The following is a 23,439-nucleotide window of genomic DNA, read 5'->3' on the forward strand; positions in this document are numbered from 1 at the left end:
TATATATTTATTTATTTTAAAAGGGCTGGGTATGTGACTCTGTGGTTAAGCACCCCTGGGTTCAATTCTAGTTCCCCAAACCAAAACAAAACAAAAATCCCAAAATGTAAGCTGTTTAATTGTAAGATCAAAGCTTCCAAGAAATCTCGGGAATAACAAAGACCCAAACAAGCCAGTTTGTAAACAATGTAAAAATAGACTAATAGGAGATTCACATCAACCGATTACAGGGGCCTAATCAACAGTTACAGGCATGTTAAGGAAATCCCTAGGCTTTAAGCCACACGGAGAAAACCCAAGGTCACTAGTCTGCTCCTTGCACTATCTTGCATCCTTGTTCCTGCTCAGGCTGTCATGCAACCACCACCACTTGTCACACCCAGAAAAGCTCCCATCAATATTGAAGACTGAAGCCTCTTGGTTCTTGAATCTTTGACGATATCCAAAAAGGACTTTGAAGTCATGTTCTCTGACGTGTGTAATTAGATACAAAAGGTAGCATATTTACAACAATCATCTTTTCCTATGTTCTCGCTCATACAAGCAGTACCATGGTTGGTTATGGTGGAGGAAATATTAATTTGTTCAAAACAATAATTATGACAGTCTGCATGAGGTCTTCATGAAGCCCAAATATTTCATTCTATCATTTCTCTTAATCTTAAGTTATGAATTAGAGTCATACCCAGATATTATATGTTGGTCATGATTGGATAAATGATACAATGCAATGTGCCTTCCATAATGTTCTCCTACATGTCACCTCTAACTGATCAACTCTAAGTGACCTTGTGTTCCTAGTCAGCAGATTGAATGAGCCTCCACCAGGCTCTAGGAGAGCTGAGAAAATGATGCTGTCAGCCAGGATGCTTGACCAAGGATGAGAGATAGCAGTACGGGAGTTTGGTCTTGGGGTACAAATGGGAGCAGGATATAAGTGCTAGTGGGAGTGTTATAGATACAGGGCAATAGTTAAGCTTTGGGCTCATGGTTTCCCTTTGTTCAGATTACAGTGAGGTCAGGGGCAGGAAATAGGAAGGGGCTGATCTCTATCTGTGTACTAGGAGCAGTCAAAGCAACATTTTGAGTACAGATAAAAACAGGTCTGAACCACTGTGCGAGTCCAGTAGGCACAGTAATACACAGCAGAGTCACTTTCGTCCACATTTCGTACTACTAATTTACATCTCCTATCTGGGCCTTTATTAGCATCATATTTTTCTGAAATGATTCCTGAGTCTACCACAACACTGAAATTGAGAAGATTATAGTACAGAAGGTATCGTGGGGCCTTCCCCTCCTTGAATTGGTACCAGTGGATGTAGGTACTTGCTTCACGTAAATCACAAGTGATTGGCACATATGACCCAGGTGAACTTGTGACTGACATCATTCTCCCTTCCAACCTGGATGTTTGGCTACCTAGAATGGTAACAAGAATATAAATTAATGGCAAAGAGGGAATGGAATTCCTTGTTGTGGCTCTTTTGGGGAAAGCAACATCCCATTACATCTGTGCCACATACTTACCAGGAGGCAGGATGGCTAGAAGTAGGGCTAGAGCCCACAGCATGTCTTCTTCCCTGGGGCTTACAAGGAAAAGGACCAGATGATAAGAGGAGAAGAAAGGCCTTCCAACACTCAAATCCTGCTCAAACTGGAAGTGATACCTCCAGCACTGACTTAAGATCCCCCTGATCCTCCTGACTGAGTCAGAGACAAGGAGAAGGAACTGAGGAGCTGCCTGAGAAGACCACCCAGCTGTTTACCAGAAGGGGTGGTGCTGGGAGGAGCCCCAGCCTCTTTGTTTCTGCTCAATTCTCTAGCGCCCCCCCCCAGTGGACCCTGAGGGCAGGCCCTCTGCAGAGGAGGAGAAGCCAGGAGCCTGGAGAACACAAGAGCTGAATCAGGTTGAGCACAAATATGGTCAGAGGCAGAGCCCTGTATGAAAATGCCTATCTTCCTGAACTTCAGGTTCCTGAAGTTCAGAGTTTTCAGGTTTCTGCTGCTGCCATGACCTTGTCCTGAGATAAAACTTTTTTATTATGGCCTGAAACCTGCACTTCATCTCTAAGTTGACTTTTGGGCAACCAACAACTGCAAATCTAATAATCATCCTTAGATCTACTTTATTAAAAGGGACTGGGGATGTTGGCTGCACATGACACTACTCAAACAAATAGATGTGGGTGGGACGTGGGGATAGTGGAAGGGCATATGAAGCTACCACAGGAGGAACTCTGAAACAGAGGGCCTAGGTCACATGCGGGATGACTTTGCAGGTCCCAGCATGCTCCACTGTCAGTCAGTTCATATCATGATCCTTCCTCTGTTCAGAAAAACTGAATCTGACCTGTCAATTACTAATTGAAAGAAAATCACATGCTGGATCCTAATGGAAAGAATGCTTGATGTGTTGAAATAACACATATTTAGTAAGCAAAATGCCTTTTACATCTCAGGAGTGGAATTGAAATTACACTAAATCCACAGATTAGCCAGATGTCAGGTTAATAATTTTATCTAAGAAGGAGCGTTACCCCAGATACACCGGTATAAACCAGTAGAATGGAGCTCATCCTCATAGGAGGAATGAAATATTTGTCCTCTTAAAGGCTGACAGTGAGCATAGAAAATGTAAAATGAGTGTATGATTAGAATGTGCTGTAAAGTCAGACTGAAAAAGTCTACACTACCCCTGGAACTGGACAGGACTTAAGCATCCACTCTGCACCATGGCTGGGTAGGATAGGGGTGGGACTTTCTTGTTTTTATGCTCAAATTAGCCTACATCCCTCTTCTCACTGACTCCAAACACCTATTTATGTGATGTTAATGTCCTGTGTAAAACATCACTTAGGTTGAGTCTGATGTCATGCTTTCTCTGAAGAAGGACTATTTTGATTCTATATATGTCTTTCTACTCCTGAAGCACCTTGCTGTTGTCTATATCTATAGATACCTATGCTAATGGCTTCAAGACATGGGTTTTCCTCCTTGGTCTATACCAAGAAAATAAAACAAAAAGGTACCAGAATCCTTGAATCAAATACCCGAGAAAAGCCAGACACTTGTTGGAATGTTAAGTATTTTCTTGGGGCTTCACCTTTGCTCTTTCCTTCAGAACAGTGTCAGGAAGGGTGGGGATGAGGCTCAGGGATAGTGTGCATAGATAGTATGCTCAAGTCCTGTATTGGGACCCCAGCACCACAAGCAAAAACAAAACAAAACAACAAAAAAAAAAAAGAAAGAAAAGAAAAGAAAGAAATGAGAACAGTGGACAGAAGGTGTGGTGTCTGAACAATCCTGAACATCAGATTCCCAACTCCTCCCACAAAGGATAACTTACTTTGCATATATAACACAGAGAGCCCAGCATATCACAGCAGGGAGAGCAGGTCCCAGCCAGCCTCACCCATATAAAGGTGGATGGTTTTTGTTTGTTTGTTTTTTTCCCACTCACTGTGACTTTTCAAAAGTGACAAAGTCAGTTGTGGTTTAACTGCCCTGGCCTTCTCTTCTAACACTCCAGCCACCCCTGAGCTGCCCTAACCAGCAGGGGCTGGTTTGACACTGAGTCTTTTCCACAAATCAACCACATTTGACAGAGCACGGAAACAAAAGAATCCTGAGAAATTAAAACACCATCAGCCACACCAGTGCCCACCCCCTACCCACTCTGTGTCCCCCACCACCAGTGTTCTCCCTCTGCACTGCTCAACTTCAGGGCCACCCAGGTGCACTGGGGGAAGGAAGGGGATGAAAACCCCTTTGAAACCACAGAAAAAGCTGCCTAGTGCCCAGCCAGTGATGTCAGGCCACAAAGCTCTCAGTGATTTCCAAAATTCCTGCCTTTGTGTCTGCTTTCCCAGGGCAGGGAGAGTTCCACATCTCTGAACAGAGGGACACATTCGGCTAAGTCATGGCTAAGTCGTCATTCTGTATCTCACCTTGGAAACATTCATTTTCATCAAATTAAAATATGCACGGCCAAATGCAGATATTGATTTTTAAAATTTATTGTGTCTACTGTGAAAGACAAAGCAGAGATTCCAAGTAGCAAACAAGGCTGCTTTAGGGTATTTAGAAAGGAAGACTTTAAGATAGTCTTTGCTTAAAGGGCACTGAGGGCTGTGACTAAAAGGTGTACTCTGTTCACACCAAACACTGCCATGATTTGGGCTGGCTGGAGGGGCTGATGGGGACTGTGGAGACAGACGGACAAGGGGCCACCATGGGCTTACTCCCTGTTGTTGCAGAGTGAAGTTCCTGAGTTTGCCCATTGGTTTTAAAACCTTCTGCAATAACGACAGAATAATACACATATGAACTTAAGGAGCCCGAACTCAGTAAACAAACCCAGCCAGGTCCTCATCAAATGCTGTTCAGGACAATAAATGAAGAACACAACACGATCCTGTTGTACCACTGTCTGTTAGGAGCTCTTCCCATTGCTGCAGACAGCTGTTCTTCTTAGCAGACAGAAGGTGATGATGGCCAAGTAGACCACACTCTTGAAAAGCAGAAGGAGGTAGGTGCAGTAGGCAGAGGTGTAGGCGGAGGTATATGTGAGCTGCAGCCTCAGTGCATCTAAACAGAAGTTGTGCAATTAATTTCACCTGTTCTTTGACAGGAAAGGACTCCTCATGGGGGAGGGTGCCATAGATGTTTATTTTTTGTGACATACACAGAAGTGACACCACCCCCACCAAACCCCAAAGGTCAACATCTACCAATCTCACCCAAACTACCAAGAGCAAGATTTAGCTTATAATCAAGTTCATTAACAACCTCTGTCATATTCACTTAGAACCTCCTAATGTCAAAAAGCAGAACTGCATTTTTAATAGATGAGTCAACAAGAAGCAAAAGTATATGTGAAAATTAGGTAGTCAAATTGCTTTACCCTAACCTGTCTCTGAATAATAATTAGAGACAATATTAATCAACCAGTAAACAAAGGCCAAACAGTATTCTAAGAGCTTCATATTTAAAGTTCTCCTCTTACTGAATCTTTACGATGAGCTATGAGAAGGATTAATTCCATTCTCATTTTGCATACAAATTTTGGACACAGTAATAAATAATTTGGCTGATGTTAGGTATTTGGTGACAACCATAGATTTTTGATCCCAGCAACATGACTTTAATAAATACATTTTCATCTACTCTGTGACTCTTCATCTCCAAGTGTAATCACCACCCTGTAGATAAGAAGGTTAGGCATATACAAAGATGAACTGCTGATTAAGACATTGCACATTGTGTATTCAGTGAGATCTCTCAGAAGGGGATAAAGAATTGAGATAGGGGGCAGAATTTTCAGAGCAGGATGAATGGGAGATTTTAGAAAAGAGGACATCATGTAAAATGGAAAAAAGAAGTTAATTTAAATTCCTGGAGATATTAGGGGATTTGGGTCACACTCCCCTTACTTCTCTAAATGCTTTTGTTGATGCTGTAATATTTTGGGGTAATGACATATGATATCCTTGGAAGTTTTATAAGAAATATATGATATCATGTAACAATTAAAGATAATGACAGTGGGCTACTGTGGCCACAAGGACAAGTCTCTTATTGTAGAAAATTCCGTGTACATATTCCATCTTCGTAGAGTCAGAACTCAAGATTGACCCTCAGTGCACAAAGAGATCTCCAGAAAAGTTTTTATGGTTCTCTGCCCTGGGTCAGGTGTGGGTTCCAGCCTCTCCTTGCCTGTATGGCAGTGGAGGTACAGTTGAGGTCCAGAACCAGGGATACTGGAAATGCAGGAAAGGTAGGCCTGGCTGGAGCCAATGCCTCTGGTCACCTTCTGGGTGCATATGAAGGGAGAAAAGGGCCAGAAACTAGTTTTTATTCTGCTAAAGATATGCCCTATGCTAGACATTCACATTTGTACCTTTATCTCTTTAATATAGGTGGATTTAGTATAAGTATTCGTCATTGGCAGAGTTTTACAAATAGAAATTACTCACCCATGTGGATACAACTGATTGCCCTGAGAACGAGGAACGGACCAGTCTGTGGTACTCTGAGGCCCATGCACTTCCCACCCCACCATGTATCCATTCTGCCTCAGGACCCAGGCTTTGGAACTTCTTGCTCTGTGACTCTATCTTCAAGGAAGAATAGAGAACTGAGTAACTCTTCATTTGAAGGCCTGAGTTGAAACCCAAGGTCTGGTTGTGTGGCATGTGCAAGGGACTTAATCAATTTTAGCTCATCACCCTCATCAGTAAAACAGAGAAAACTACTGTACCACTAATATCTGTATGATGAGGAGTAAACAAGAAAATGCACAGAGGACACAATCCAAGGTCTTCTGTCAAAGATCCTTATGTAGGCACTAGTTCAACTTGTTAGTAACTAGGTTGAACTCTGAAATAAATCTAGAATCAACCTGATATCACGTTTTCCCAAGTCATTTGAAATGATAGACAGGTGAATGAAAGAAGTTCCTTTGTTGAAATATTTCAAACATATCATTGTATCCTCCAATCACAGTCATCTCCTATGCAAATCAATAATTCTCTGTGTTAATACGATGCCTAAGAAGTGAGGCATTAATTTAACAGATCACTCAGTCTATTCTACAGCAGGCAGCCATTCTGGTTTCCCACCTTATACCAGGGCTGTTCAAAAGTGAAGATGATAAAGAAGGAGAAAAGTGCTAAAGCTTGACATGCAGGCAAACATACACAAAAACTTACCATATTTATCTTTAAAGCAAGCTTCAGTCTTGTTGACACGTGCTAAAAACCAGAGCAAGTACTGGTCAATTATTCATGGCAGATATTTGACAGCATGAGTGTATGTGCTATTTAAATGTGTACATAAATAAATATATACAACGAGTCCACCCAGAGACAGGTCGGCATTAAAAATCTAAGCCCCCCTATTACAGAAATAATTGGTCTCACTCTATAATTATAATTCAGTAGATATTATTTATATTTTATGTTTCTGCTTATAAAGGATACATTTTTAACCACTGTTATCATAAATGTCTGAGATCACCTGCAACAAAAAGCAGCTATGGTTTTTTTAAAATTTTACTCCAAATCATGCATTTTCCCAATCCAACTATTCTAACCACATGGATCACTGCAGAAACTAAGAGTACAGAAGACAAAGCCTCACTTAAGAAATCTGGGTCTTGAATGGCAAAGGTCTTCATATGTTCTATTTTGTACTTGTTCTATTGGTGGAAAAGGGCTTATAGCCACAAGGAATAGAACAAGAACAAGTCCTTATGGCCACTCTGGGGCATTTGGACTTCTGTTTAACACTCAGGACTATGATGCACTGTCACTGAACTGCCATCAGGACCCTGCAGATTCAGCCCCCTGCTTAGCTGTGTGGAAATGTACCTCATTGCATCAAAGGAATTCCTTTAGGAACTGTGCCTAACTCATGTATGACCCCAAGTGATTAGGAAAAGAGGATTCTCTCTTCTCCTAGATGGATGCCGTTCAGGCCTGGCATATGCTAGAAGTACAAGAAATATTTTTTGACCTGTGTTTACCAATGGTGAGAAATATATTCATTATACAGAATACAAGCATTTTTGTGCATGTTAGCCTCACCCAATCTTTAATGATGAAATTTTGTGTAATGATGATATATGAAATAAAAACCAGAAAAACCCAAGGCCTTCATGGAACTCAACAGCCAAGGTGATTCTGTTTTGTTGAACCATGCCCTGGCTCTTGTCAGAAAATTTTGTCATTCTGTGCAGGTTAAACTTTGTGTATAACAAGATGGAAGTTGATGACTTTGTTTGCTTGAGAGAACATTCCTGGAAGAGACGTAACTACTCCTATTTTGCTAACTTATCAAAAGTAGGAACTTTTCTTTAGTATTTATCATGGGTAAGTTGCTAGGTGCTTTAATATATGTTATTTCTTTCCTTCTTTCTTTCTTTTTCTTTTTTCCTTTCTTTTTCCAATGCTGGGGATGGAACCCAAGGCCTTGCATGTGTCAGACAAGCCCTCTATCATGGAGCTACACACTGAGCCCTGTTGTTTGACCTAATTCATTAAAAAAAAAATCTACAGAATATCATGTGATCTGAATCTTTGAAATGATGAAACTGAGGCCAAGAAAGATGAAGAAAAATTTTCAACTTTTTTTTTTCTCCAAAGTCAATACCATTTTAAATGAACAGAAAAACAGTAGGCCATTTAGGCTTCCATTTTCTACAAAGGCATTTAAGAAGGATTTACATCCTTGTTCACTACTACATCCTAAAAGGGTAGGATACTCTTCATCTAATATGTTTTCTGGAGCAGTAGCAAGCAACTGTTATCCAAGGGATATGTGAAGCTGAGACAGGAGAACTGTGATTTTGAGGTTCACCTAGGCAACATAAGGAGACCCAATTTCAAAAATAAGAAAAGAAAATGGAAGTTTTCAAGGAGGTTATATGTACATTTAAATACACGTACCTTTATTTATCGCAGGAAAGAGAATCTCTTGATCAACCCCTCCTTTATTATTCTCGTGTTTGACGATACACCTGTGCTCTTTATCCATTGACTCTCCAGTCACAGTTAGCCAGCTCATCTTCATGTATGTGTCATCAGTCTTTGTGGTGTCTCCCTCCTGGGATTCCAGAATCCTTTCACCATACTTCTCTTCCCAGTATACCTTAATGACATCAGGGAAAAAATTCTCAAGAATACAAAGATGGGTCCCGGCCTTATGGAGGTCTATTTCAACAACTGAAGGAAGAAAAATTGTGGGCTTGGGGGAAATGTCTGCGTCAGAGCTTTTATCTGTGGAGAAAATGGAATATCAATAAAAAGAATTACTAGAGAAACAGAAACGTTACATAGTTTGGAAAAACCTAGTGCATGAGAATAAGACGACATTGAATTAGTGCCCAAGATGGTCTTTCATTCCCGCATAGGTTGCAAAGTACTTTCTATTGTTCTTATTGGAAGTTGTGGAGAGAGGTTCAAGAGGTTAGGTGGCTCTGCAAATCTGAAGGCAAATCTGGCCTTTGTCCTTTCTCCATGTGCTAAGAAGGGGATGACTTTTAACTGTTCCTAACCAAGGCTTTCAAAACTCATGAAATCCCACTGATTTATTATTATTATTATTTATTAGAAGTAGTATTATTTAACTCTCCTTGCTTTTCTCATAGTAGAGAATATTGCCAGGGATAAGAGGGAAGAGAAGGAAATCAGGTCACTTTAGTGACCTTCTAAAGTGCTTCCTTTGCCCATCCTTTGTCACTTCTGCTCTCTGGCCAAGTAGCTCACAGTCTCATACTCAATTCTGTGCAACCCATTTTTTATTTAGCTGACTCTAGAATGCACACTATTTATCTTATTTCTTCTACAAATCAGTGTCAGGAAGTAGATTTTTCAATTGTTTTGTAATAATACGCAGTCACTTGCTTTAACAGGAATCTATTGCCATGTAAACTTAACAATCAAGTTGATGTCTGAGATTCAAATGAGGATCCTGAGACCTATTCTGATATTTCTGAGGTTCTCCTAATCAATTTCTAACTTGATTTAACATCTCATTGTCACATCTGAACTACTCCAAAGTTTTGGGGCAGGTAATAGTTAAAGTTGCACCTCCAAATTATTTGGTGCCTTGAATTTGCAAGCAAAATAGTAGCATTTCCACAACTTTATTAAATTCATATTGATTATTTTCAGAAATACTCTGGTGAAGTTAATCTTATCAACTAATGCACTTATCATAATTTTTTTTTGGCTTTAGAAAATATTCACCAAAAGCACATTTCATTTTGTAATTTCACTTGAAATTCAAGTATCACTAGGATTACACCAGTGGGGTATTTTTATATTCGTTTGAGTCTACCGAGATGTTCTATACATATCTCCATATCAACGTTTGAATATCATTGCCTCTCCCCAAATTTGTTCTAATCTATGTGTAACTTAACTGTTTTGGAACTCAGTTTTTCTCTTCATCTTAACCTGCTGAATAAAATGTATTTATAATTGATGTAAGGTTGAAAGTTAAGGTTCTAAAGTTTCTCACAACCATAATACCAACAAAATGAAGCATCATGTGTTTACAAAGCTATATCACCTCGAATGTTCACTGGTTAGACACATATTAAACTAATGACTTAAATTATATGTGTTGGAACTCTATCTAATTTGATTTCCAGTAGAAAATCAAATACTTCACCAACTTATTATGTTTTAGCTACTTTGAAGTTATTATAATAATTCAACATAATTTCTTAAGAAAAGGAGAACTGGGTTTTTCATTTGAAAAGAAAAGGAAAAAAATATTATTGATTTCTGCCTGTTGCAGCTGAGATCCTGTTTTATTTTTTTAATACAAAATCAGTAAGCATATAATGTTAATATGTTAATAGTTTTTGGCCTAAAAATTAGGTCATAATGTGCTTAATTTTATGAATCTTGTTTTTAATGCACATACTTAGATAGTGTGTATTCTCCAATTAAAGGTTTTAAAAGGTAAAATTTTTGTAATACTATACTTTTATTTTTTATTCTATATATTGACAAGTCTAATTTTCATCTTAGAAACTTGCTTTTCTTCATGGGAATACTTCTGTTTCATTACTTTAAAGAAATTGAAAAATGATGAACTTGAAAATTTTCTGTACTATAACTCACCATTCACTACTTTTTGTTTCCTTTTCTTAGCTAGATTCTTTAGGTTTCACTCTCTTTAGGATAAAAATAACCTAGAAATTCCATCATTTTCTCTACATAATACATACCTAAGCATCAAGTAGTGTACTTCTTTATAATATGATTAGTATCTGCATTCTGGATCCTCATATTGCATAGTCTTTTAAAATTTTACTATTAAATGTACATATTAAAAGTGGGTTTTTTTCTTGCTCAAAATTTTGTTTGATGCTTACCATGGCAGTCATTCTATTTTATTTGCACAGCTAATAGAATGGCTACTGTTTATTTCAGGTATTTTAAAAATTAATAAATCTTGGGGCTGGGGATGTAGCTGAAGCGGTAATGCGCTCACCTGGCATGCATGGGGTGCTGGGTTCGATCCTCAACACCACATAAAAATAAAATAAATATGTTGTGTCCACCAAAAACTGAAAAATAAATATTAAAAATTCTCTCTCTTTAAAAAAAAAATAATAAATCTGTCCAATTAATTTACATTTATCCCTTTGAGCAATCAAACAACATATTTTGAGTTAAATTAAATAATCAATCAATATATTTGAGTTAAATTACCCAAGTTGCTTATAACTTAAGATATAATAATATGAATTCCATATAAATTGATCAAATATCAATCACAATTTATATTTAAAGTATTATATTTCAAATCTTATTATGAAGTTTTATTTAATTGTTCTCTATTTTTGTGTCTTCTTTCATTAAATAGTAATAGCTATTTCATATTTACCTTTTCATTTAAGATTTATAATATTTCCAACTATATTTAGTTGATTTTATATACTGATCACTTTCTGTATGAATTTAAAGATCTGATATAGGCAAAAGACTAGTCTTATTGTCTACAGATTTTATTATTAATTAAGGTTAAGAATTAAATGTTTTGTAAAACACATTTTAGTGTAGATTTTCTTGCAAAAGGATGCCTGCTAAATAGAATCAAGTACCTCCACATTAAATTTTTTGTGTGAGTGGATGTTAGCCTTTCATTTTCATGAATCAAAATATATATAAATATATAAATATTTAAATATTTATAAATATATAAATATATTTTATATAAATATATTTATAAATTAAATATTTAAAAATATATAAATCCTTTTGACAATCTATTGTAAATTTTATTTATTGGAAATAGCTCTGCACAGTGGATATAACATTCCCTTCACATTTTAATTGGAAGAATATTTCTTGGACACCTATTATGTATTCAACAATATGCCAAGAACTTCATTCACATTATTTCATGCTATTCTCATTTAATTTTGCTGGGTTCATGTTGTTGTACTATTTATGGAGAAGGAAACAGGCCAAAGAACAATTTCCCATGTTCACTAAGCAGTAAGTGGTGGAGAAAGAGCTCCAAGTCTGCCCCATGCTTGACCTTAATAAAAGGAAATGTGTCTTCTCTTTTGAGTCTATCACAAATTTACCTGTAATAATTAACTTTGCCTCAGAGTCAAACACCTTAATGATACTATTCTATATATTACATATAAGCCCTTTTAAAAGTTCACATGTACACAAAACCAATCTCATAGCATTTGCACAACATTGTCTATGTTCTCCTTCAGTATAAGGATTCAATTAAAATCTCTCCTAAGAGTTCTCCATAAAATCTCCTTTACGTTCCACTTTTTTCCCCTAAAACTATTATTGCAATAGGCTCTTTCCTAGTTTTCCTTATATTACCTTGGAAATGTTGTATACTTCTGATACCCACCTGTGACAACAAGCTTAGTTCCACCACTGAAGACTTTCTCATCCAATTACCACAGTGATTTTAGCCATATCAAAAATGTTAGACTAGGTTGTGCTCTTCAAATTCCTGTGGCCACATGATGCCCTGGAATTCTCTTGAGAGCAGTGTTTTGATCCTTTTTTAGTTTGCTCAAAACAAGTTCTGTGGCTGAGAAAATAAAATAACTTTAAAGTTTTTTGTGCTTTATTTAACTGGAAACAATGATGAAAGTGGAAATCCATTCAGTATTGTTACCAGAAAGGAAATGAGACCAAAATGGAATGAGATGAAAAACCAATTTGATTAAAACCACTACAGTGACACAAGAGGTTACTATCATCATCATCATCATCATCATCATCAGTAATTTGTTTTCTATGACTGTGTGCTCCAACATGACAATTTAAGGGCCATTTCCAAATAGATATTGTAGGGCATATACACCCCATACTTCCCATTACTCCTAAAGGACTCATGCATTGATATCCTTTTCTAATTTTATAACAAAAATGTTGTATTTGAAAATTCGGTGTGCTTTTAAAATAAATTACTAAAAAACATGTGTTCCACTACAGTTTTCTTTTACCTTTATGCATAAAGTTTTAAGCCTCCATCCCTCAGGGATCCACAGTCACTCTGAATTCCTTGTTAATGTCTCCCATGCCAGATCAGGGAGAATACTGCCTCTCTGGACCTGGACCAAGTCTCCAGACCACTCCAGAGGCCATACTATGATAAGTGAACAAACTAGGAGCAATTCCAAGAACTCTGATCAGCACCACCCTGAGCCTGCAGCTCCTGCATCCCTGGTTCCACTCCCTACTTAACAGTGCAGAATCGAAAGAAAATTTAACCTGAAATGATGAGCTTTGTGCCAGCACCAAACACTTTGATTACATTGCAATCCATGACACACTATTAAAAAAGCCTTTATAAAAACAAAACACAAAAACTGGTTTCGATAAATATTTTCTGAGTAAATAAATGAGCAAATGAGATTGTAAAATCATGAAGAACGTTTTACTAGATCTTGGGCTGAAATAATTTGTGTAATTTCAGGTTGTAATAATTTATGCTTCTCCAGGTAATATAAGAGTAGCAGTTTTGAACTATTTTCAGTTCACCTTCTAAGGAGTTAGAGCAATAAGAAGAGGATTCATTGATATTATATAGCTCTTTACTCAAAGTATTTTTTCACTGTTCTATTGCATGAGATCAAAACTAACAACAGATATTTTGCAAGTTATCTGGACAAAACTTCACTCATACCTCAAAATATAGAGAAGAGGTAACTAATAAAATTCCATTTGAGAATTCTCAATTAAAAGATCTTCTATTTAAAAAGTATTTAAAGCAAAAATTGATAACAATAGGCTATATACATGGTCTTCAGAACCTGTTAATTTCTAGCCTGTTATTATTTGTTATATATAGGCACAGTACTGAATGTAGAATTTCAGTCAGCTTCCTAACGGGAAAGGGAAGAAACCAGTTACAAAGTAGTTTGGTTGCCATATCCAGTACCCAATACCTGTTAAATTTCTGTTCATGTTCTGAGGCAGGGTCAGAGAAGGTTGATGGTAAGTTAATTTTTTACAAAGCTTAGGTCCATTTTTCATACTAGGATAAAAATAGAAAACTGTTACTTACCAGGGGGGAGTTAACTATGAGGTTAGTTCCTTCTGCAAATATCTTGATTCAATCTTTGTCATCACAATGCTCACAGTTTCTACAAAAATCTCAGCCTATTCTTAAGCTTCATGATATGATCAACAGTTTAACAACTTTGTCCTGGAAATTTGATCTTCTGACTTCTTTTGAAAGCCCTTAATTACAGACTTTGTGTTATCTGTTAAAATGGAAATTTCATCATATATTCACTTCATAAGTTATCTGTTTCCAACTCAGATAGTCATTATGGGAAAGTGACAAAGGGAAATGGTAAATTTAAGGGCAGAAGAAGAAGAGAGCTGGGCCAACTGGTCAACCAGCTACTTTTTTCTAAGTTATCAGGATAAGTGTTCTGAGAACTAAGTCTGTTTTCAACCAGGTGTTCAGTTGTGTTGAAACTGTTCAGAGATTGCATCAAAGGAACAGGCCTTCTGCTCTCATAGACACCAAGGCCTCTTTGTTAGCAATTTGGGAATATATTTCTAAAAGGAGGAAGTTCTTTGGTAACTAAAAATGCAAATGTGCAGACCCATTTGATAAATGTGAACCAAAGTCTCCATTTTCAACATAGCCACAGTTACCATTTGACATCATGATCATTATCAGGACAAGGTCTGATAGATAATTTCTATGATGACTTCTTATCTTTCCTGGAGTAAGAGAGTAAAATTGTCAAATTCTATTTCCCATGAAATTATAGATTCCTTATTTAAAGTAAAATTGAGGAAAAAAAATCCCAAGTCAACAATATGTTTTTAAAAAAAGAAGAAGCCTCTTGGAGATAGTTCATCTCAGAGCAGGCAAAAAAAAGAATTACCAGAATCAGTGTCCAGGTATTAGGACAAAGAAACACAGGCTCTGATGACCTCCATGCCACTCTAGGCCCACGCTGTCCTGGCCTAAGTTCTGTGAGCAGACATGGCTTCTGCCCACAAGGATGAGGGATGAATATGGTGGACAACAGCCCATTCACAGCAGCTCACAACTACCAGCCCAATTAATAGGAGATCTCCACAAAACACCTGTTCAAAGGGAGAAACAATAGTAGTAACCAAATACTAGAGGTTGAAAGGGCCTGGTTATATTGAGAAATGATTAGGGTCTTTTTCTTGGAACAAATTCATCCTAAAACACGAGAAAAAGTCTCAACCATGTTTAGACACAAGCAAGTAAGGAAGCCCTACACCTAAGGAGGTACTGATCACTGCATCATATTAGATGAAGTGAAAGAAAAAGGGAACTTTTATTTTGAGGAGTTAGTCTACAAAAACTCCTACATTGTAAATCAAACCTTTTGTGTTCTAATTCTCACTTCTGTCACTCTATGTCTGACTATCCGGGGGTCAGTCCAGGATTTTGGGGGATCTAGATTTCCTCACCTACAAAATTAGATATTTGGACTAGATGACATTTCTCCTACCTCTAAAATTGTGTGACCTTTTCCTAGACCATATATTCTTTCTTTCTATACTGCTTCTCCACTGGTTCAGCAAATATTTATGGAGCCACTATTTTGTTCCTGTACTGTGACACAATGGGTCACATCTTATATAATTTATAAGAACTGTTCACAATAGGCAAATCCATAGAGATGAAAGGTAGATTAGTAGTTACTGGGGGCTGGTAGAAGAAGACAGTGAGAGTGATGATTAACGGGACTGGAGTGTCTTTTTGGAGTGATGCTGGGTTTGGGATATTTCCTATGAACAAAATCATAATATGTGGCCTTGGGTATGCTTCTTGTAGTGTAATGTTGTCCTGGTCTGTTTATGTTGTAGCATGTAGCAGTACTTCATTTCTTTTTTGGCTGAGTAATATTCCATTGTATGGATATAGCCCATTTTATTTATCCATTCATGAGTTATTTGATTTGTTCCACATTGGGACTATTAGGAATAATTCTGCTGTGAATATTATTGTGCAGGGTTTTGTAGATATGTTTTCTTCCCCCAATATATGCCTAGGAATGGAATCGCTGGGTCATTGCCACATGCACCCATTCTGCACTCAGGCCTGTGATCCCTTGTCATTCTGCCAGAGAAACTGTCATGTCTCCAGACACAGGTCGTTATCTCAACTTCCTTTGTTCTTGTTAAGAAGACCAGCTTAGAAGCCCCAGAAACCAATTACTTACTGTGAATGTGGGATTTATATCTGTATGGGGTCCTCACTTACCCAGCCTAGTCCTTGTGTTGAGCTATAGTCAAGCATCAACTGCCACATCCTCAGCTCTCTGAGAAAGATTGGGTAGTGATCTGAGTTTGGATTTCATTTGCAATCCTTTAGCTATTCTGTGTGGCAGCTCCTACTTCTTCTTTTTTAGTTTCCCAAAGCATTGCTTTCTGATTATATATATATATATATAATCTGGCATCATAATGTTTACTTAAAGAGCCTCTCCATTATTCAGAGAGGCAACAGGTCCTGTAGAATTCCCAGAGGAATAAAGTGCCTGGCTTCAAGATGCTGTAATGTACCTGGCACCCAAGAATGGGTCTGAGGCAACAAAGCTGAGGAGTGGACACCCTTCCTCTGCTGCTGGCTGTTTTGCATTCTACAGCAGTTTCCTTTCTTTGCATTGCTGCACATAACCCCTCCACCCCTCTGTGCTGGTGCTGCTGGTCACAGTGGAGAATTTTGACTCCTATGGGATCAGTGGCCTGTCAAGTAGTTTTTATTGACCGCTTTTTGTTTGCTGTGCATCTCATTGGCTTGCTTACCAACACCAACTAGATTTTGTTTCTATCATATCCAAACCAGAACACATTTTGGGTATTCTGAGATTTTACAGAGCATGTAATTTTTTGTTACATGAACCTAACCTAACTTGTATTCTCATATGAAGTAATGCAAATCTACTTTTGTTCTAGTGGAGCTATTTTGGTCACATATAAGCAATTTTGGTTCATTTTACGGGGTGAATTCAAGTTTTTTTTTTTTTTTAAACTCAGTTTGAGCTTCATTTCATATCAGTGATAGCCATTTTAATTTATCTGAATAAAACATTTTGGTTTTTTTTTTTTTTTTTTAGCAACTGTGTGTTACAAAGCTTCCCCCCACTCCCTTCATTCTTAAAGAGAAAGCAAATCTTCTTTGATTTATGTTTATGGCTTCTCTCCTCCTTTGAAAGCAGGGTCTAAATGGTCATTGGCACAAATTAATGTTCTAGAATCTACCTTCATAATTAGAGTCTTGGATGTGAAGAAGTGAAGACTATATGTCAGGGGCTTTAGGTCTCTGCAGAGTTGAAGGGGGCAAGGTAAAGAGGGAGCAAGGTGAGGGAGAAGTGAACCTCTGCCCCTGTTCTTCCAGAGAAGATCTGCTTAGTCCTGTTTTGTATTTTGAGATACAATATAAGATCATGTTTACACAAGGAAGAAATGGTTCCACTTAACTTTAAAAAATAAAAATGGCTTAAAATATATTGCTAGAGGTCATATAGATAGGAATCAGGCTTTCTTTGCAGTTGCTGGATCTAAGCCCTTCAGCCCACACGGCGGGGGGGGGGTTGGCTACATGTTTACTAACTTCTGAGAATCACAATCACACACACCACACACCACAAAATAGGCAAAAACAGGCACTTCTCTCAGGGCCATGTACATTTAAAGTTTAGATGAAAATATGGTAAGTGGTTTTGCTCATTTTTTAGAGTAAATGGGAAAAATTTTGGGGACAGATCAGGTTTTCTTATCTTTAAACTGGGGCAAATATCACATAATTATCTTTGTGTCTCCTTTTTGGACCTTATCCAGAAAGTATAAAAATTATTAATATTCCCATGTAGAAGAATGACAGGGGACTCAACTTTTGTGCAGCCATGGATATCTTAAGTTACATGCTTTGGATGTGTTACTCCATATAATATTAGGCGGTTACCACCAGCCCTTCCAGTAAGCAAATCTTCAGGCCAAGCTGATGACACTCCACACACAGTGAAGCACTCATTCACCAAGGATGTTTTAAGAAGATGTGATTAGGGAAGGGATACCATGGGGTGGAAGAGCAGGAACTGTAATGCCAGGCAGATGTACATGGGAGAAGAGGCTCAGAGAAAATAACAACAAAAAAGAAACCTTGGAACCTGTCTCCTCATCATAATAAAATAAAATCATAATAACCATTTTGCAGTGTTGTTCTGTTAGAAATAATGTAGAGAAAAACCAGCTAAGAATCGATACATCATAGATATCACCCAGTCAGCAGATAGTGTGGTGTGGTTCACTGACCTCATGATGACTTGCTTGGCCAGTGGCATAGCCACTGCGGACTGCTGTAGCCATGTGCCATTGACAACCGTTACTCTTGTGGCAATTTTACTTCCCATCCTGCAGAAGAGCAGTGCCTTTGGGGACCTAGCCCAGGGTCTTGAACACATTGAATACTTGATGGAGGAAATTGAGTTCATCCACAAGTATTGGCTCAATGTGTCTCTTCAGAGCCAGCCTCCAGTTCCCATTGTATTGGTGAGACTTGTGCCACCATCACACTGGGGAAGGACGTTGCCTTCTTACTGGCAAATGAGACGCAAATGATTCTGATTTTTCAAAAAAACTTTACTATCTAACATCTATATGGGTTATGACCTGTGTATCAGGATCACAGGCTTGACTTTGACTCCTTTTTCTAATATCTGGCCCCTGAAGCTCTCACTTTCAGTGACAGTAGGCTTCGACCCTGAAGTAAAAGTCTATACATTGGGTCAGTTCATCCCTTGGGCTAGTGCGGAAAGGCAATAGAAGTGGACTTGCTTTTCAGGAGCCTTGAGAAAGGGGTAGGAGGCCGAGTGGGACAGCATATGAGGAAAGTTCAGGGTGCAGAGGGGAGGGGCAGAGGGGATCACTGGAGAGACAATTGGGAAGGGCGATGGGGTCTGTCGCTCTGGCATCCCCTTAGGTGAGGGCTGCTGTGGGACCACCAGAGCAGGTTGGAGGGGAACAGGGTCTTCTGCCTCGGGGCTGCTGCCTCTGAAGGCATGACGGCCTGTCTTCACGGGAGTGCGGCTCTGATGGAAGATCCGGAATTTCGAGTTGAATATCAGTATAGGCAACAGCCCGGGGAGGGTCTATTCTGATGGCCGCCGTCATGCCATATCTGCGTCGTTTGTTGACCCAGTAGAGCAGTGGACTATAACTGAAGGTGGCAGCTTTCATCACCTCCACCCACTGCTGGGCACGCTGTCTCCTCCGCAGGTTCTTCCTCCAGTGGAGTAAGAGCATGCAGCCACCAGTTATCACGGTGCAGAGCCCCAACAACCCGAAGTACCATGGGACCCATGCTGAGGCAGTAAAAAAGAAAAGAAAAGAGGCAAGCTGACTGACAGCTCTAACTTGGGACCTGAACTGTTTCTCATTCCTCTCCTGGATTTGGCTCATTCTTCCTCTCATTCCTTCCCACCCTTCTCAAAGACATGCCTAGTAATTTCCTGATTCAGTCAAAGCTATATTTGCAGGGCACATAAGAGACCCCATTAGCCTTTTTCAGATAAGGAACACTAGGTGTAGAGTGGCCAGACCTGCCCAGACTCAAGACAGGCCTTCTGGCTCCCAGTCCAGGACCCATGCAGTCATTCAGACCGAGAAGCCTCACTAAGGGCAAGGACCTCAATTGTATCTTTTCTGCTTGGGCAGAACATGGTCTCTGCCTTCGAGGAGTCCTTAGTTTCCTAGAGGAGTCTGTCTCTTAACTAAATAGCATTCCATTCAGGCAGCCACCACCCCATCCATGCAAAGGGTCTTCCCTGAAAGTTTGTCGCTCACACTCAAAAGGTCTGGGTGTACTTACGGCCAGGGAGGCCCAGGTCCTCCTTTCGCGAATCCATAAAATTCACTCTGGTTACCAGGACTATAGCTCTGCAAAGAGTGAACTCACCCACCACTCTGCCCACCAATGGGAGTCCCCAGAAGGTCCCAGTCCCATTGTTCTCTAAAGATGAGATCACCGGGTTCTGAGCCTCAGGAATTCTTGGGCGGGTGCTTGTAGAGTGGTTGGCAGTTGATGGAATAAGGGACTCCATCTTATGACATCTCATGAGCATGTTGTCTTCCATGAAAGACTGGTCCACCATAGAATTGTCTGTTCCCAACTTTGTGTGGTGAACTCACAGGAAGCCCCCAGGAAAGGGTCCTTACTCCCTCAGGAGCTTCTACTTGTGTTTTCAGTTGTTAGGGAGCCATTTTCCAGTGGGGAGTGGGGCAGGGAGGACAGTGTGCTTTGGACATCCCTACCCTCCAGAAGTGTCTTACTTAGTTGTCAGGGAACACAATGGCTGAGAAGAACCATGTGGTCCAAACCTCCTCCTTTGGCTCCTACCATCTCTGTTTTGTTTCTTCAACAAGTGTTTTTTGGGCATCATTAGGTCCTGTGGGATCTCCCCTGTATGTGATCTGCTTCTCTTTCCAGCTCCGTCTCCCTCCCCACCCGTCATATACCTTTCAGCCCTGGGCATGCCAGATTCCCACAGACCCTGCTTATTCCCCTCTAAACTTTGGCTCAGACTGCTGCTTCACTCAGGAGTGTCGCTCACCACATTTCCACCACAGAACACCTCCTTATCCTCCCAGGTGGTCAGCTCCCCAACTCTGATACAAATAGTTCTTTCAGTTGATTCCCCAATTTCTAGAACTCTGAAGCAGATGAATTTGAAACAAATTGGTCCCAGGGACAGGAATCAAATTGATTTCAACAACTATAAATTTGTATAAAGTGGAAAATATAGTGTTCTACAGATTTAATATATTATTTTTAGAAATCTGCTCTATTTGAACTGGTATAAAAATGATGCCCTTTTAAATAATACCACTCACCTACCATGAACAGCTAAAGTTCAGATAAGTATAAATTAAACTGAAAAAATTAACCTGATGCTCTGCCAATGAGGCTTATTTTAAAATCAACATATTTTCCATCCCCTTCTCCCCATCCCTAACCTGGAACAGGATTACGTTTTGTCCCCACTCAGCTCACAACTACCAGCCCAATTAGAACAAGAGAACTGGATAAAAATTACGTTCAGAAAGTGGGGTTTTTAAATGTTATACATAAATGTATTTATTTTTATCAGTGATCAGATACTTTACACTTCATTGGCTGCTTATTCCAAGACTTGTAAAGTGTTTTTAAACTTTGAATGACTGGTTGATTGATTCATTGGTTATAAAGATTTTCTTTGAAACCAACAATTTCATTATTTTTATTATTTAGAGCTGTTATTTATACTTTGCACCTTGAGTAAATGTGTGAATGGTGACCATTCAATCCCTTTGCCCTGTTTTTCCCTTATTCTAAGATCATAAGAAGAATTATCAGAAGCCTCAAACATTGTATTTCTAGAGCCATGAAAAATTTAATAAAATGGAAAAGGAGTTAATTTTAAAATTTGTTATTACATTTATACAAAAAAATGTGAGAAATCTATTAACAGCACTGAGTGAAGTTTTACCAAAGACCCACAATAAAACCTTAATAAATGGAAAGGCAAATTCAAGAAGATAAAAACTACAGTAATAATGAAGACTATACCTACTAAATTTATATGTAAATGACTACAATTCTAATCAAATTCACCATAAAATTTTATTTTTTATTCTAGGTTATGTTAAAAATAGGGCATATTATATATTCTTAAAGGATGCATAAACATGAGACTGTGACTAAAAACTAGTTGTAGACATTTAGCATGGTAGATACTAATGGTAATAGCAGAGCTACTGACATAATGTGGTAAGGATGTAAGAAGAATGAGATAGATAAATAGAGCAGAAAGACTCCAGAAAAGTCTTTGAAGTGTATATTCAAAGTATGACATAGCAATTTTAAACTGTAGAAAAACAATATATTGTTAAACTATTAGTATTTTTATATTCAGTAGAAGATTTTTGTTAAAATGCACAAATACTACTAAATTATCAAGAAGTTAAAATGATCCATCCTTTCACAGATGATCACTCCTTAAATTTTTTAAAACTTCTTTCCAATTTTTTTTCATCAATGTCTGTTGAGATTTAGGTGTTCTGGTCCATCCTACTGTGACCCCAGGGTCAGGAATCACCAGAAACAGGGTGTGGGAGCTGAGGTCCTAAGTCTACCCCCCAAACATGCCCTGGAGCCCCCTGGTGTTCCCTCATTGGGATTCAACAGCATCTCTGCTCTTAATAGCACAACCTGATCTTTAGAAGAGAGAAATGGAGCAAGACCACATTGCAGTAATTTCAGAAAAACTATATGCATGGATACTATGTGGTAAGAAATCTATAAAAGGTATCAATATGAGAAAAGTGTCCAATGTAAGAATTTTTCACATTAATTTCTGCCTTGTTTGAAAGTAGATTATAACAAAGGTAGGAGTTGAGTTTTCATATTTTGCACTTAACATTTTGTCCCTCTACTTTTTGAATGTTCTCAAACATCCAACTTGTATTAACAGAATAGATGTAAAATAATTGTCAATAATTACTTTTTCCTTTGCTGATTGTGGGAAATACTAGCTTCTCATTCTCTGTAGATGCAGGAAGCAGGTATTATCTCGTTTTAACTGTCTATTCCTCTTATTCAGATTTTTGGCTTTCTTTGCAGAATGCTGACATATAAAGTTTTCAGGGCATATGCTGAGCTTGTTTTGTCCCAGCCAGGAGTCCTGAGTGTAGAGAGAGCTGCTTCCTCTTTCCCCATACACAAGATTTGTACAATGATTTCTCATAGACCCCTAATAGCTGATTGTTTCCTTATAGATTTAAATATCACTAGATTTTTTCAGATTGTCTCAGGATACCAATGAAGGCATACAATTATCATGTCTGACAGATCATCCTATGTCTAAAAACTTCCAGTGCTCAGGTGTAAAATGGGAAAATGACAGTCACAGAAAATATCCATATAATAGTTGCACATCTCTCCAGGCATTTAACTCTCTCCTGCCTTCATTTTGAACCATTCAATTGTTGGAAATCTGTACAGTCAAGTAAACAATGACTGTACTGTTGGTCTGCCATCCACCCTGTATTTTCAGAGTATAATTGTTAATACTGTGCAGGGATCAATGGAAGAGTAGAATCCAGGAGAAACCCTGGGAAACTCTAGAAGTGCAATAGGGAGAGGAGGCTCAGACTGAGTACCCAGCTTAGCAGCCACTGTGGCTGCCCATATGTGAAGGAGGCCTGGAGGTGTTTCTCGTGAGGGTTATTCTGGCAACTATAACATTGTGCCCTCTCTATAGGCATAGTAAGAAGTGGACACATCTTCTCTCTCTAAGAAAAATATTGTCAAGATTGAAATGAAAGTGTTTTGTATTTTTACTGGCCTCAAATTTGTTCTTCCTGCCTAAATCCCTTTGAGCAGTTGTTCAGACAT

The 23,439-nt window shown here is 38.6% G+C and overlaps 2 gene segments (V, D, J or C); both read right to left on the bottom strand.

The window, feature by feature from the left end:
- The window catches only part of LOC107146051, a 170,313-nt gene extending 169,041 nt beyond the window's left edge, over positions 1-1,272 (bottom strand). The window contains 1 exon segment of the C gene segment in view: positions 1,115-1,272. Within this exon segment, the coding sequence occupies positions 1,115-1,167 (53 nt within the window).
- A 2,731-nt stretch (positions 1,273-4,003) lies between these two features.
- Positions 4,004-23,439, bottom strand: part of LOC107146187 — a 39,005-nt gene continuing 19,569 nt past the window's right edge. Inside the window, 4 exon segments of the C gene segment in view lie at positions 4,004-4,590; positions 6,714-6,755; positions 8,451-8,780; positions 12,403-12,450. Of these exon segments, the coding sequence occupies positions 4,436-4,590; positions 6,714-6,755; positions 8,451-8,780; positions 12,403-12,450 (575 nt within the window).

The sequence above is a fragment of the Marmota marmota genome, unplaced genomic scaffold (assembly GCF_001458135.2).
Source record: "Marmota marmota marmota unplaced genomic scaffold, marMar, whole genome shotgun sequence".
Classification (NCBI taxonomy): domain Eukaryota; kingdom Metazoa; phylum Chordata; class Mammalia; order Rodentia; family Sciuridae; genus Marmota; species Marmota marmota.